Source organism: Cyprinus carpio, unplaced genomic scaffold (genome assembly GCF_018340385.1).
Source record: "Cyprinus carpio isolate SPL01 unplaced genomic scaffold, ASM1834038v1 S000006810, whole genome shotgun sequence".
NCBI classification, from domain to species: domain Eukaryota; kingdom Metazoa; phylum Chordata; class Actinopteri; order Cypriniformes; family Cyprinidae; genus Cyprinus; species Cyprinus carpio.
Window position 1 is genome coordinate 96,222 of NW_024879396.1, and position 15,672 is coordinate 111,893.

The 15,672-nt window shown below is 38.1% G+C and overlaps 1 protein-coding gene across 1 annotated transcript; it reads left to right on the top strand.

Annotated features, from left to right (window-relative positions):
- Window positions 1-514: 514 nt before the first annotated feature.
- LOC109104583 (rho-related GTP-binding protein RhoE-like) lies at window positions 515-10,070 on the top strand. Its single transcript, XM_042756192.1, has 5 exons — window positions 515-852; window positions 1,004-1,091; window positions 7,214-7,323; window positions 8,676-8,810; window positions 9,149-10,070. The coding sequence occupies exons 1-5, from the start codon at window positions 703-705 to the stop codon at window positions 9,395-9,397; spliced, it is 732 nt and encodes a 243-aa protein (XP_042612126.1). The 5' UTR covers window positions 515-702; the 3' UTR covers window positions 9,398-10,070.
- Window positions 10,071-15,672: the final 5,602 nt, after the last annotated feature.

The following is a 15,672-nucleotide window of genomic DNA, read 5'->3' on the forward strand; positions in this document are numbered from 1 at the left end:
CTGGTATTAAACTGGTTAATGGTCTCTTGCTGGTTTATGTGTTTGTGCCTCACTTAAAATACACCTGCTCCTGTGAACAATTTATAACTGATTACTTCACATTCAAATCACAGCTGAACAAATCTGAAAACCGGACAGATGGAGAGAGAAAGTACATGGAGTATTTGAAAAATATTTTGACAAGATTTACTGTAAATAACCCATACTATATTATTGATTTCACTCATTTGAAATGTTTGTGGAATAAAATACCATCTAAAGTAATAAATAAAGCCACATTTCATAATATACAGTATTTGTATTTAAAATGTAGGCCTATTACAGTTTATTAAGGGTTTATTTATTTATTTTTGTTATTGGAACTCTGAGTTTCATAGCGCTATAGAAGCAAAGTCATATTTATCAAGGTCTGTAGGGTGCGCTCTTTGCCTCTCCCTACTGAAGGAAAGGGGAGGATCTCTGGGTGTCTTCAAGGACAGCCATTGGTTCACCAGGCTCATATAAAACACAGCACATACCCCCAAAAGTGAGAGGGCTGGAATTCAAGCAGTTGATGTATATCCTTGCAGGAGAGGGAGAGCGAGAGATCAGGACACGGACAGAGGGAATCCGCACCCTTTCCAGAGTGATTATAGAAAACTGTGCGTTTGTGTGCGTCTTCTCCGTTGTGCGCCTCCGCGGACTTGCGCTTAAAGGCAATCAATGAAGGAGAGGAGATCTATACAGAAACTGTCCCTTCAGCCCGGTATGGATCCGAGTCAGAGCCTTAAATGTAAGATCGTGGTCGTGGGGGACAGTCAGTGTGGGAAAACCGCTCTGCTCCACGTTTTTGCCAAGGACTGTTTCCCAGAGGTAAGATGCGTAAAACTCAGTGGATGCGCAACTGCGCTTTACGATATTGGCTTTAGTTCTGTAGCATGTGCATTCATTTTTACATTTTAATCTCTTAAAATAGACCTGTTTAGTAATATCTGCAATTTTCCATCATGTGTCTTTTTCCTAGAATTATGTACCCACTGTGTTTGAGAATTACACAGCAAGTTTTGAGATTGACAAGCAAAGAATAGAGCTCAGCCTGTGGGACACCTCAGGTGAGTCTCAAATTATGTATTTGTGCTACATGCATCTGGATATTTTAGTGTTAATTGCTTTTTATAGTGCAAATATATTGCATTTGCACTAAATATATACTATTGTTTGAGGTCTTCAGCATTTCTTATGACCCTTTGGGGGTGGATAGAGAGCCAGAATTTGGACTCCTTGTTACATATTTTATAAAACTGAGTGCTGCATGTTAAGCTTGGTCTATACTGCCATATGTATTTTCCCATATTAATGTATTAATGTTGAACTTTATCTTCTTTAGTTTTGGTTGGAGTTGTATAAGTTAATATATAATTATAAAAACGAGTTTGAGGTCAAAAAAATAATTTGTGGACTCCCTTCAGTAGCTATAAATAGTTTAAATGATATGCAGAGTAAATATACTATATGCACTATATATTGTGTAATGTTGTGAACATTGTGGGTTTTGTTACAAATTATATATATTTAGAGTTTGACCTATGCAGTAATTTTTTGCTCTTAATTTAGTATCTTTTATGTAGGTTTAGTTAATTTACATGCTATTGGTCCAAAACATGTCCAGACTTGTTGTCATTCTTCATAAATCCAGTGGACATTTCATTATTTTGATGCATCAGTGTGTTGTGCAGGGTAATGATGTGATTGCTAGCTCTTATGTTTATGCCTGAAGGAAAATCTGGGTTTGTTTAATAGCTTTTCTTTCATTTTCTGAGCGGTTGGGCGATTCTCGGTTTTTGAGTCAGTACAAGAGCCTGCCAAGCGTTTAATCTCACACACACACACACACACACACACACACACACACACACACATCCTGCAAATACACTCTCACTCACTCCACCCACCCATCTGTGGAATATGATCCACGGACACCTCACTTTTAAGGAATGTTAAGATGGCATCACGGGGAATGTTGCTGTAAGTGATGTTTTGGATAAACAAATGAAACCGAAACTGTTGCCACAGCTGGGGTCGTGCTGCAATTCACACGTTTAACAAAACCAAACAGCCGTGACCACACAGGCAAATGAGAGTGGGGTCTTGGCTCACTCTGTCTGAATGTAGGGTATTGGTACATTTCCAGAGTTCGCGCTCAAATCACCCAGGAGAGATCAGACCTGCTGTCTGGAGGTAATCACGGGCCCTGTAAAGCATCCAGCCAGACAGACTTCTTTAGATGGTGGCTTGTTTGGAGCTTAGCTATGATCTGGGGTAAACTGCATTCAGACCTGAACCTGGGGGTTTGGGTTGTTTGGTGCTGTGTGTGGTCTGAAATGTAAAGCTGTGTGCTAAATATTTCCTTCACGAGTATATGTTAAGCCATCAAACTAGGGTATGATGTTTGATCAACTTTACCAGCTATGTTTTTGCAGCCTGGCCAGTTAGAGCAACACCAAATCAGCCAAGCTGGTACTTTCAGCAGGGTTTGCAAATCTAAAGTAATTTCTTAAATTCTCAATCTGGATACATTTCTTCTAGAATCTAGAGTAATTTCTGAAGTCAAGAACCATGTGCTAATTTGACCTGCTGAAAGGCTAGCACAGCTGGTCACTAGCTTATGTTGTGTTTCCAGTGCTGGTATTCTGGAGGTCTAGGCTTCTTAACTAGCTTAATCAGCAAAATGTGATACTTGTGAACAGCGTGGCCAGCACCAATCCAGACATTGCCAAAAAAGGACATTTGCTAGTTTTTTTTTCTGCATGGTAGAATCAGTCCTAGATCTAGAGAACTGAGCTAATGTAGAGGCAAATCTCCCATTTTCTCAATATAGAGTTTTCTGAGTATGAATCGTCCTAAATGTGAACCTATATCATAAATCCAGGTGTTACATTTTTTTTTTCTGTTCCCCTTAAACTAGAGGTGGTGCTATAATCCTGAAAGAAAATTTCAACATTTGGAGTCTTGTGCTCAATCTGGATTAATTTCCTGAATCAGAGTCTGGAAGTACTTGCCTAAATTTTGAGCCAACCCTGTTGAAAAAACAGCATATGGACCAGCTAAGGACCAGTTTAAACCAGCCGATGACCAGCTTAAACCAGCTCAAACTAGCAGCCAAGCTTCAAAACATAAATAACCAGCATATGCTTGATTTTTCAACAGGGAAGTGCTAAATCTAGAGTTATTGCCTAAATCCAGAATCATTTCCTCAATCTAGAGTCATTTTAGACTCAAACTAGAGCTATATCTGATGATAATTCAATGCCCAGTGGATCAGTTAGGTTCGTGATAGGTACAGGAGTGTGTTTAGCTGACAGATGTCTGCGGTGGGCGTCTGCGGGCAGGACCGCCCGTCTGATGCTGGCGGTTGGATATGTAGTTAGTTGCTTGTGTCAAGCTGTGGGCTTCCAGCCTGCTGTTCATTACAGTGTAAGTTATTGTGTCAGAGCCAGGCTCCAAGGTCTCCCCAGTGTGTGGTCTTTCCTCTCAAATGCCTAAGTCTAGGATTTAACAAGTTCAGAACACACCTGAGCACATTCCAGATAATGAGAGAAAGAGACATGCGGACTAGGAAACCTTGGTTATTTGCCCTTGAACAATCTCAAATTCTTTGCCTAGAGTCTTTCTGAACAGTCTGGGGGTTGCTCCCAAAATTGCCCGAATGGGTAGTTTCTTGGCATCTCTTCTAAGTGCTGCTTTGTTTGCAACAGCTGCCACCCCCATCAACCAAAAGGCTTGGCTGCTCCTGTCATTGTCCACCAATCAGCTGTTGAGTCACGACCCCATTCACCATTCAGCTGGCAGCATCCGTCACTGATCTGCCATGGAACCCATTGATACAGTAGAGTACATGCGTACCATTTGGAATTTAAACAGTTCGCTTCCGAAAGGGTACGACCGAGACTTTTTGTGTCCGATACAAAAGAGGGGAATACAATTGTGTTTCTTTTTGTTTGTTTAACTTTTGACTGAGCTCAAGCCTTGCGTAACATCTTTTTTAGGACTGTTGCCCATTGTTGCGTTTGTTAAATTGATTCCCACTCCCACCAATGAAAAACTGAGTATTCTTTGGTCATTATTCCAGTGTCAAAGTGCCGTTGCTATTCTGCTGCATGAATGTTTCATTAGGCTTGTCTTGTGTATATTGATTACTATGGCTTAGTAAGTCCTTCTAAATCTGAAACCCAAGTGTATGTGCATGTATTGTGTGTTATGTGATACACAAGAGGCCAAGTGTCAGGATAAGACCCTACCGGATACAAGAGCCCACATACTCTCTGATCTTTCGATGGCCATGAGTATGAGTGTGTATATCCCCTAATAGCCGATCCTCCATGGAATCATACCCCTTCCCCCAACTCCACTCTTCCAGACACTTATTGACCAAAAAACCCCCTGCAGATGTGAAGCCAGGATCTTGACATGCCTGTCTCAAAAGGTTCCTTATCCACCAGTCAGACCATGATCAATCAATATACGCACACTCTACTTTGGGATCTTTTTGTCCCTTTGTGAGTTATAAGTTTTACAATAAGCATATTGTTTCGGATAATTATATCGCCAAATTCAGTCCATTGTTCCTCAAGCGTCCTATCTCCTTGCTCCCCTAGAGCTGGTGACGGATATGCTGTCATGACATAGTTCGATTGAATGGTGTCTTTGAATTAGCAAGTTTGATAGGATGACCTTCTAAGATGTCACTTGTTTGCAGCTGAAATTTTTATTAGACTTCTTGATCAAATTGCTGAGGTTGTGGGCTGAAAGCTGGAATAGATATTTCCTTACAGAAAAGTAATGCTTTAAACCTCTTCAGTGTGATGTATTTTAAATTGAAACAAGCTAGTGAATGGGGAAATAATGAAATGTGTGGCTTGAAATTTGATTGGATCTTGAAAAGTGTCAAGATTCACTACTAGTAGAATATGTTAGAGATTTATGGGTGGACTCTGGCCAATAAGATAACATTTCCGTTTTGCACAGGAAAAGTACCACTCTTCCTTGCAATATGTCAAATCTAGTTTCCTTTTATAAGTTGTATTATATATTTTTATTTTTATTGTGTTTGAAAATAAATGTGTTCTTAATCTTGTTTGTACATTCAACTATTGATTATTTTGTAAATAATTATCATTCAGCTATTGCATGTCTCTTTAAAGTCCTGAATTAAGACGTTGCTATGTAACCTCCTTAATCCAACCATTGACTGTTATCAGCAAGGGGAGACCTCATTATCAGATGACCTCGAAAACAAAACGTTCCCGGGATCATTTCAGTGGGCTCTTGCTGGGACAGGCTCTGTCAGACCCACTGCTTAAAGCTGGTCAACTAATGTCAGCTGGATCATATTTCTAACCTCGAAGATTTGGGCCTGCATGCCTCACATTCCTGTGAGGAAAGGTTTGCTCTCGTACTCCACAAAGCAGCTATTGTGTAGTGGGCCACTAGGGAAAAAAAGCGCCATGTGAACCGTTATGTTCTCTGAAATCATTCTTACCTTGTTAGTCACGAAGGAAATTAAATTCAGCAGGCACTCATGTACTGATGTGGAGTTCTAAAAGACCTTTTTGTAAAAGTTTGTTATGGCGTGTTAGCAATTCTTAAAAACAGGAATTAGCATCTTAGGGGTTAAATGTACTTTGCAGATAATTCTGTCTGATAATTCTGTCTGTTTTGATGTAGATTAGGAAGACATTGAGGGATCCAAGCCAAAAACACCAATTGCCAAGAATTCTTTACTGTGTGTGTGCATTTACATGGTCACCACATGCTTGGAGAAGCATTTGAACACTTGGGGAATCCATCAGCTAACAGTATCCTACACACACACACACACACTCACACACACACACAAATACATTATGGAATGTGGTGTGTTTGTGTGTTGTGATAGCTATGATGTTCCACAAGTGTGTGTGTGTGTGTGTGTGTGTGTGTGTGTGTGTGTGTTGCTCCAGTTAGCTATTACTTAGCTATAAGTTAGCTATACACAAACAGCAGGGTTTGGTATTGATAACAGAGAAACAAAATTAATATGTTTAGTGAGCTGTTTAGAGAGAAAACTGTGTGGTGGGGTAGGGGTTGCCATAGAGTATATGTATATTAATGTATGCGAGTGTGTGTGGGCATATGTTGTGTGTCTCTCTGAAAAGGCAGAAGGCCACACTAACAAAAAACCAACAGCAGGAACAACAACATATACAAAATAAACACTAAAATAACAAACTTCATTCAAACGATCTAAATTTAAAATAAGTTTCATAATTAGATCGACATACAGATGTAGTTACTAGTTGACATTAGAAATTAGAGATTAAATGATTAACCATAAAAAAAGCAATCAAACATCTGATGTGAAACAGTAAAACGTTGTTGCCCGAGTTGTTCGTTTTTTGGCCTGTAGCTGTGGTTGAAACATGAGCTGTAAAGTCCTGCGGCTGCATGTGTTTTCAACTTCACATTTTTTTACTTAACTTCTGGCACTGGGAATTATCATTCTGTCAAACTAAAGAGCGCTCCCTTCCCTCTTTCTCTCTCTGTCTCTCTCCTAAACACCACGTCTGTCCTGGAATCTGGCACATTATAAATGTGTTTGTCCTGTGTGGATTGTACATACCGTTTCTGGCAGAGTTAGCGGTGGGCGAGAATGCTTCGTTCTGTCAGAGTAAATCCTGTACTGTACCGTCCTCACAAAGAAAAACATCTCCAGAGTTTTAGCCAGGAGGGAAACGCAACATCTGGCGAGGGTCTAGTTATTAGCAGTGTTTGCTGAGGCAAGCATCAGTATTTTTATTTGATTAAGGGATTTGAAGAATTATCTTGTGCTTGTGTAAATCATTATTTAGCAGTGCACCAGTGACAGAGAAGTGGAAGTGTTCTGTGTACTGAGATTTTTTTTATATAAATAAAAACCTATTTAAAAGCTTTATTCCTTTTTAAAGCAAAAGTGTGCATCTATGTGTAAGTTAAAGTTTCATGTTTAGTATGTCTGAAAAGGGGATTCAGTGGTTTAAAAATTTATGAGTGCTTTCAAATAACTGTCTATACAATGTCGCCGAGTGAAAGTTAAATGAGGTTAAGTAATATATTGACGGCCCTCCAGACAGATCCTCTATCCTTGTCTAGTTCTTGTGCATGCTAATGTTCAAGTGAACTTTGTTCTTCCTGACCAATCCACCTTTTTGTGTTACAGGCTCCCCATATTATGACAACGTCAGGCCGCTTTCATATCCAGACTCCGATGCCGTCATCATATGCTTTGACATCAGCCGACCAGAGACCCTGGACAGCGTCCTAAAGAAGGTGAACATTTTCCCAATCTGTAATAACTGATTCAACACACTTAAACAAGTAAAACAAATTATTTGATTAACATCCTTTGTTGTTCCTGGAATAATATTCCTATCAAACAGATTTTAGGATTGGAGTTGGGGTTTTGAAGAACATTTCATCAACCAATCAGATTTTAGGACTGGGGTTGTGTTTTTGAACAACATTCCCATCAACCAGTCAGATTATTGGACTGGGGTTGGGGTTTTGAACAAAGTTCCCTTTCAACCAATTAGATTTTAGGACTGGGATTGGACTCTTGAACAACATTCCCATCAGACAATCAGATTTTAGTGTGAGGTTGGGGTCTTTAACAACATTCCCATCAACCTTTCTAAAACAGGGCTCCAAAATGAACACCTGAGAATCTTGATTGGAGATACCTTCATGTTACAGTTGTTGATGACCGCTAACGTCTGGTGCAGAATTTGGGTGTGGTGCACTAAATTTTGGGAGTTTCTTGGATATCAAACTATAGGCTTGTCCTCTCTGGTTCATGACAGTCTAATTGGCTTTTAAATGCCTTGCCTGTGATTCAGAGAAATACTTCTACAAATCCTTTGTCATCTGCCCACTTTTTGTTGCATCCTAATAAAGTCGTCATTGTTCAGAAGGGTTGGATATCTTCTTGTAGACTTTCAGTCTGGGGTCAGGTGTCTGGAATGGCCTGTGGCTCTGTTTCACTCGGTTAGGGTGGGCCCCTGGTTTGATAGTATTATGCTGGCATTGACTAGACCATGTGAGTAGAAGTTCAGCCGGGTGGTTTGTCTTAAAACAGTTGAGATCTAGGTCGCAGAATTGTAAATACGATCACGCTACACGTGGGTACCTGGTGGAATAAGCTAGTGTTGTCTACCGGGACTTTGAGGCCTCTGGGAGCCAGAAGTGAGCACAAAAAGATCATGGGAATGAGGGAATGTAGGGTGTCTGTGTTCCTGTGTGAACAATTATATGACTGTGTTGTACCCGCCTGTTTCCCACCAGATTAAATCCGGTGATTTAATGCCACACCGACAAATAAAATTCTTTGTTTGGGAAGGACAGGAATGCAGATCACCTGTAGCATTGTTGGGAAGATGCACACACCCTGAAAAGCAGTCATTACATTGCAAGCTTTATCCTAGCAGGAAGCATGTCCTTTACCAGTAGCAATGAAGATTAATACTTTTGTGCTCGTGAAAAAAAGGGATGGGATGGAATGTGATATGCTTAGAGAATTGGAACAGGAAACACTTGTTCTTGTCTTTTGTCCTCTCTCAGACAGCGATGGATCAAGGCCAATTGGTTTCATCTTTCCCTTTTGGTTTTGTCTCTTTCTCTCACAGTGGAAAGGGGAGATCCAGGAATTCTGTCCCAACACAAAGATGCTGCTCGTCGGATGCAAGTCAGACCTTAGAACAGACCTCACGACTTTAGTGGAGCTGTCCAATCACAGACAGACACCAGTGTCATATGATCAGGTGAGAGGTTCTCATAAACTGCTTTTGAAATGTGGTTTGACGCCAGTGAGACACTCAACTTTGGCTTGATATCTAACACCCATCTTATTACTTTACCAGTAATTACGTTTATCGGCAAGGGCAGTTCGGCAACATTTCAATGGTTTAGGTTACTAATCTAATCCTTCCATTAAATGTCTGAGTGATAAAGAGTGAAATCTTCCTGAGCACAAAGCTAAACTTAATTCTGATGAAATTGCAAGTAGAAATCGTAACACTTAGACCGCAAATCGTGATTTTATTACTAATTGTTGGTCTCGTTTCTTATCAAAACTCATTATCCTCACTTTCTCTTTTAGGGTTCAGCTATGGCCAAGCAGATATCCGCACCTTACATCGAATGCTCTGCAGTGCAGTCAGAAAACAGCGTGCGGGACATTTTCCATGTGGCAACACTGGCTTGCGTAAATAAGAACAACAAAAACATCAAGCGCAACAAATCGTCACGCTCCACCAAACGCATCTCGCATATGCCCAGTCGACCAGACCTAGCTGCCGTGGCAACAGACCTACGCAAAGACAAAGCAAAGAGTTGCACACTAATGTAATGCAAGGCGTTCAGGGGGAAAGATTCATTCTGGGAAACGGTGAGGGTGGACTGTGGAAGCAAGAAAGGAAAAGTGGAGAGCGGGAGTGTTTGCTCGATGTCCCCGAAGGTCTCTCCAGTTTGAGGGTTCCAATTCTTGTTGCCAGAACTTGACTAGCTTGCGGACGTAAACCCATATTACGGCCCCAACCACCTCTCCTAAACTTAGCCACTCAGCAGGAGGATGTCACCACCCTCTCGGCCAATAGGAGGCCTTCCTTCCTGCTCCTGGACGTGAAGCTGCTTCCTCTCTGGAGGATTCCTTCTGAAAGCTTCTCCTGCAGGAAAGGAAGGAGGAAGTAGAATCACATAACCATTGAGCCCAGAGTTCCGCTGAGCTTTGGCTTGCAGTTATTTTTAAAAGATGCACGTTTCGGTTGGCATTAACAGTCACATGGCGGAACAGCGAAGGGGAAGATGACTTCCAAAATGGCGAAATTTCAGATAAAGACAACTCTCGCTTCTTTCTTTTCGGGTCTGTACAGCTAAACGAGGATATGAAACGAGAGTGTATCACTGTGGCTACGGATCACTTCCTCCTTCAATCCTCCTCTTGTCTGTTTTGTTCTTTCTGTAGACCAAGAGCACGAGTGTGTGTGTGTGTGCGCGTGGTTTTCGTTTTCTTATGCTAAGCTCAGAGAGTGTATCACTGTTATATTTGAACTTGCACCGTTTTCCTTACGGTCCGTTTTCTGCAGAACTCCTCATAATCACATTACGGTTCATTAGGATTCAGAAAAAGAAAAACCAAAGAACTGGAAGGTTTTCAAGTCGGATGACTCAATGTTTGAATTTCTGAAGTGCATGATGGATGTGTATTTGAGTGCTTTTGGTGGATCAATGAGAATTTCTTTCACGGTTCTGTAAGAACATGGTTCCGCTTGTCTTTAGAGACCAGGTATATGGAAGTGCAAATACGACCTTTGAGAATTGGCCTGCCCATTTAGTATTCATTTGCATTCGGTTTATCCCTGAAGGGGCATTCACACTGACAGCCATTTGCAGTGACAAAGCATCTGGAAGTCATTAATTTGCAATGAGGGTTGGTGATTTGAGGCCAGACTGCTTAGAGTTCAACTTTATGCAAATCTGGAACAATACTTAGGGTGGGACTCTTAAAAAACAAGAAACAATGCAAGATGAGACATAATGGCCAAAGATGTCTTGCTGTAGCAGTATCAGGCTAACAACTAAAGCACAGTACACTGTTAGCATGCTAATTTAAATACTACTGCTAAAATATCATGAATGTAACCTATTTCAGACTTACTAAACTTACTAAACAACCAGTACATTTTTGGACAACTGATCATCAAAACCAAACAACAAATATAAGAAACCAATAGTATAACGAGTTGGTGACATCCAACGATTTTAATTTCTGTCAGTGTGAATGCTGCATAAGAATAACATCACATTCGCCGTAACAAATAATTGTTTAACACTATTAAAATAGCACAAAACTAGCTTTTCATTGGACAGTGTCTTCATCAGTAAAATGTTACATGAACATTTGTGCCTTTTCTGACATCTGTGAAATTTTGTTTAAGCACAATTATTGAAATAATAAATAAACAATCAAATTCAAGGTCATATTAAATCTGCACTTCTGTCTGCCCAGTCCAGGAAAGAAGAAATAAAAAAGGTTTTCAAAAAAAAACATTCTCTCCTCTCTCTATTAACTATGCAGTCTGCTTCTGAACACACGCGAGAGGATTGAGAAAAATGACTAATGCACATTCTTTCTCTTTCAAAACAAATAAAAAAAAAAAAACATTTGTTGTGACTATGTATATTGCCTTGCAGAGCCGTGGGGGAAAAAAAATGCGTCTCACCTTTGTAGTGCTGAAAGTTTCTCAAAACAAAATCTTCAGAAGTTTGAAGCTAGCTGCAGAGTCTCTTTTGCTGCATGTTTGTAGTTGCACTTTTCGTTAAAACTTACGCAAAACAAACAAAAACTGTCTTTTTTACATTCGTTTTTATTGTTTTTAACGGGTCAGAGAGAATTTCCTCGATTTGTTTTCACATAGGCAGTATTAAACAGTTTTGGTGTGTGTAAATGTTGAGAAATGTGTAGGTGCTGTTAAAAAAACAAAAACACAATGTTTCCTTAATGTAGGATGTCTGTAATTTTTTTTTTAATGCCTTCTGTGTGTTGAAGTTCATGTATGTCTGTTTTTGTTGATGTTGCCATAATATTTATTGAATTATATATTTTTTTCCCTTAAAAATAAATGAAAAAATAAAATGAAAATGGATCTTTTTGATATGAAATCTTTTCCTCTTTGCCATTTGCATATATAAATATATATATTTTTTCATTTTTAAATATAATTTTTAGAAGTATATCATATCCATAAAGCCAGCAGATATATTGAGATTCATCGTCTCATTCCTTATTACATTCCAAGTATGTGTGACTTTGCCTTGGGCATCAGATCTCTTCCTGTGTGCTCCTCAAATTCATTCACGCGGTTTCGGGTCACTTCCCCCTGAGGAAGGATGTGACCTTCAGATGACCTTCACCCAGCCCTTTCCAGAGCCTCCATTCATAAACCCCACAGGCCTACAGCTCAGCGCTGTCTGGCTTCATTTCTCATTTTGAGCCAATATATGGCCATGATTTCGCTCATCTTATTTTTGTATTGCGTATAAGTCACACTGATGCAAAGAGGAGAGCTTTACCTTATTCTTTATACATTTATGCAATTTAAAACATTCAGTGTGGCTTTCCTGAGACAAATATGGCATCAAATAGTCTATATGTGAACACTATTCAACTGAATATGAAAGCTGTGGTTCAGGTATTGAGATACCACATCGACAAGCTTCAGTCAAGGCCGGAATTTTCACTGTTTTCTCCTCGGCGTCTTGTCTTTGTGTGAATGCAGACTAAACACACACACTTTTTTTTTTTTTTTAAGGTTATGAGTGTATGGTGTTTTTTTGTTTTTGATTGTGAGATATGGCTGTGGTAGAGTTAAGTCAATTACTAACACACACTGTGGTCCTGATTAATTGTGCGAGTTGTGAAAGTGCTTTGTTGTTACGCTGAGACAATGCAGAGTGAAAGTGATTCATTACAGCAGCGTTTGACTGGAACACACATTAATAGTGTTTCCTTTACGCATGATAGCTCATATATCACACGCAGAAACATGGAATAAATTCACACAAGACATGATGAATGATAACGCAGGCCTGTCAGATGGCTGTTTTCATGCTTATAAACATTTTTATTTAAAAAAACAAAACAAAAAAAACAAACAAAGACAGTTGTAATGAAAATCTCATAAGGCAGGGAACAGTGACGGTATAAGATTTACTTTTAATACCTTTACACGGTACTGTAAAATCTGCTAGATTAAATTTCTACATATATTTTAAGTTGCAATGTATCATTTAAATTTGTTTTTATATTGAAATGAAAATTATATTTTGTTTAAAAACCACAGAATTAACTTATAATATCATATTTTGCACATTTTTTAATTATATATGACTTTATTTTTTATAATTTTTTATTTTTTTTTATATTGAAATGATTATTTTATAATATTTTATTTTGCACATTTTTTAATGTTTCACTTGTTAAAAGTGATAAAACTAACATTATTCGTTAATTGAAATAAAGCTGAATACTCAAAGATAATAATATAAGAAAACTTAAAAAACCATTTTTGCCCTACTTAAAAACCTTGTAAATTAGATTTTTTTCCCTTGACAACTTACTGAAATAAAATAAGTCTAAGCCAGCTTAAAATGACTGGAGCTAAAACTGAAATAAAAATAAATGTAAGGCCAAATATATCATAAAAAGATAGCAGCACATAAAATTAATAAAACTGAAATAAAAATATAAAAATAAAACATAATTCAATATATTAATAAATACTATAATAGCATACTAAAGTAATAGTTTAAATTATAATAATTATATATTAACATATTTTTTTTAAATATTATTTATAAAATACAAATATATTATTTATAAATATTTTTTTTTAAATTTGGTATATACCACTGTACTATACTGTACACACCATGAGTACCATGGTACATCTCCAGATTACACTGTAATAGTACTTTTTCCAAGTGCTTGAAAGATTACCATATTGATGTACTATGGTATTAATATATTCACAGGAATTTCAAGGAATATCATGATATTACCAAGCTACAAGTCCAAAAAACAGGGTATTTCCATGATACATGTACAAATAATCATGTGACTACCATGTCTGAAAAACCACAATATTACCATGGTACTGTTAAGTGGTGTTCGCACAGGCAAAACAAACAAACAAACACAAAAAAGCATGCCAAAATCACTAAGAACACCTTAGAACACATCATGTCTCTTCAGAAAATCCAACTAGTTCTACAGTAGATACTACTTTATAACTTTACACACTTTAACATCAGAAAGTTGCACAAATTTTTCATTTGTAGCTTCAGCCAACCTGCCCAAATAAGCTAGCCAAGCTACAGTTGTATTCGTATCTGCCTTTAGATGTTTAGAGTAAGTGTGTTTCTCTGGTGGGTGTTTTCTAGTCGACCGGACGCTCTAATGTGTGAACACGCGGCTGCAGTCAGGGGAAATGTCAGAGACGGCGAACAAGGCAGATTTGATAACAAGAACCGTAAATGTGTTGTGTCTGGTCTGGGTTTTTTTTTTTTATAACATCTGAATATTGAATATTGTGTGAGTGTGTGCTGATGTGGTACGTGTATGTGTCAGCGGCGTGGTTCTCACATTTTCCATTAATCGACCAAGGTTACAGTACGTGACAAATGAAATGTCAAGCAATATGTAGCGTTCAAAACATCTCCGGATGAATTGCATTTCACTCTTGGGTGAATCCGGAAACTCAAAACCATTTAGCACTTTGGGATTCCAGCAAAAAAAATCAATATGTTTGGGTCTGAACCTTTTTGCATGTGTTTTATTGCTTTTGTGAGGTTAAAGGTCACACGTGTGTGTGTGTGTGTCAGACAGGATAAAGTGTCATATTGGGTTCATATTGAAATATAGTTGTTTGTACACTGCTATTCTGAGACACGTATGCGGTAACTTCTATAGAGATGGTTGTGTGAATTCACACGCATCGCTTTAACACCTGTCAGACAGGAAGGAAATTAAATCATGTCCCACCGCTGGAAACACAAACACCCAAACGCACATACAGCGCTGATAAGACAGGCACTAATTGAAATGCCATTCTTAATGGCCCCTTAGTGCAGATCAGCATTGGGCCGCATGGGTGATCGACTTTTATTGTGCTTTTGGTGTCTGTCTTGACCCGCCTAACCATGATGCCTTGGGGGAAAGAGGCTAGCAAGACTTCCATGAAATAGCTCAATTCATCATCTCCAGAAGCTGCTGTGACATGAGTTTTGATGCAAGATGTTTCATTCGGACATTTCTATCACCTTTTGTTGTGGATTTGTTTGCTTGGAGACAAAATTGTTTATGAGAACACTTGCATTCAATGTGGCGCTCAAGTCAAACAAAGTATTAAAACATTTAAAAATCTGAGAGAGCAGGTAGAACAGATAATATATATATATATATAATATATATAATATAAAACCACAACAACAATGGAAATCTAAAACTGACTGTCATTCATCGCAGTGGCTCAAATCTTCACAAAAAAGATTTGTTCATTGGTTAAAGCAATAGCAACATTTTATCTGACAATTCACGTGTTCAATTCTGAATAATCTTTTTTTTCAGAATTGCATGATTTAACCTCAGAATTACGATATAAACACAATTATGAGAAAAAAATTGAATTGCAAGATAATTCTGACAAGAAACGCTTTTTGTTAGTCATAAATACTCGCAATTCTGAAAAGAAAAGATTAATTGTATAAAATATATAAATAAGATGAAATTGAAAAAAGTCTCAGTTACCTTTTCTATATTTTTTTTTATTCCTTTACGTAAACAAATCTGTCACAATTCTGACTTTTTCTTGTAATTGCAAGTTTATTTCTAACAATTCTGAGTTTATAACTCAGAATTGTGAAAGAAAAAGTCTGAATAAGATAAGCCCTTACGAAAATTAACCATGGTTTTACTACAAATAAACAACAACAAATTAACCATTGTATTGCTACACTAATAATAGTTTAACCATGAAATGTGCAGTAAACTGTGGTTTTACAAATAGTAATCAATACACCAAAAAATATGGTTAGTAGTATTGCTACACTAATAATAGTTTAACC

Excerpts from the sequence above, each read along its gene's own strand:
- LOC109104583 (XM_042756192.1), top strand. The coding sequence starts at position 703 with ATGAAGGAGAGGAGATCTATACAGAAACTGTCCCTTCAGCCCGGTATG. Across the intron at positions 853-1,003 it reads CCAAGGACTGTTTCCCAGAG|AATTATGTACCCACTGTGTT; the intron begins GTAAGATGCGTA and ends TCTTTTTCCTAG. Across the intron at positions 8,811-9,148 it reads CACCAGTGTCATATGATCAG|GGTTCAGCTATGGCCAAGCA; the intron begins GTGAGAGGTTCT and ends TTTCTCTTTTAG.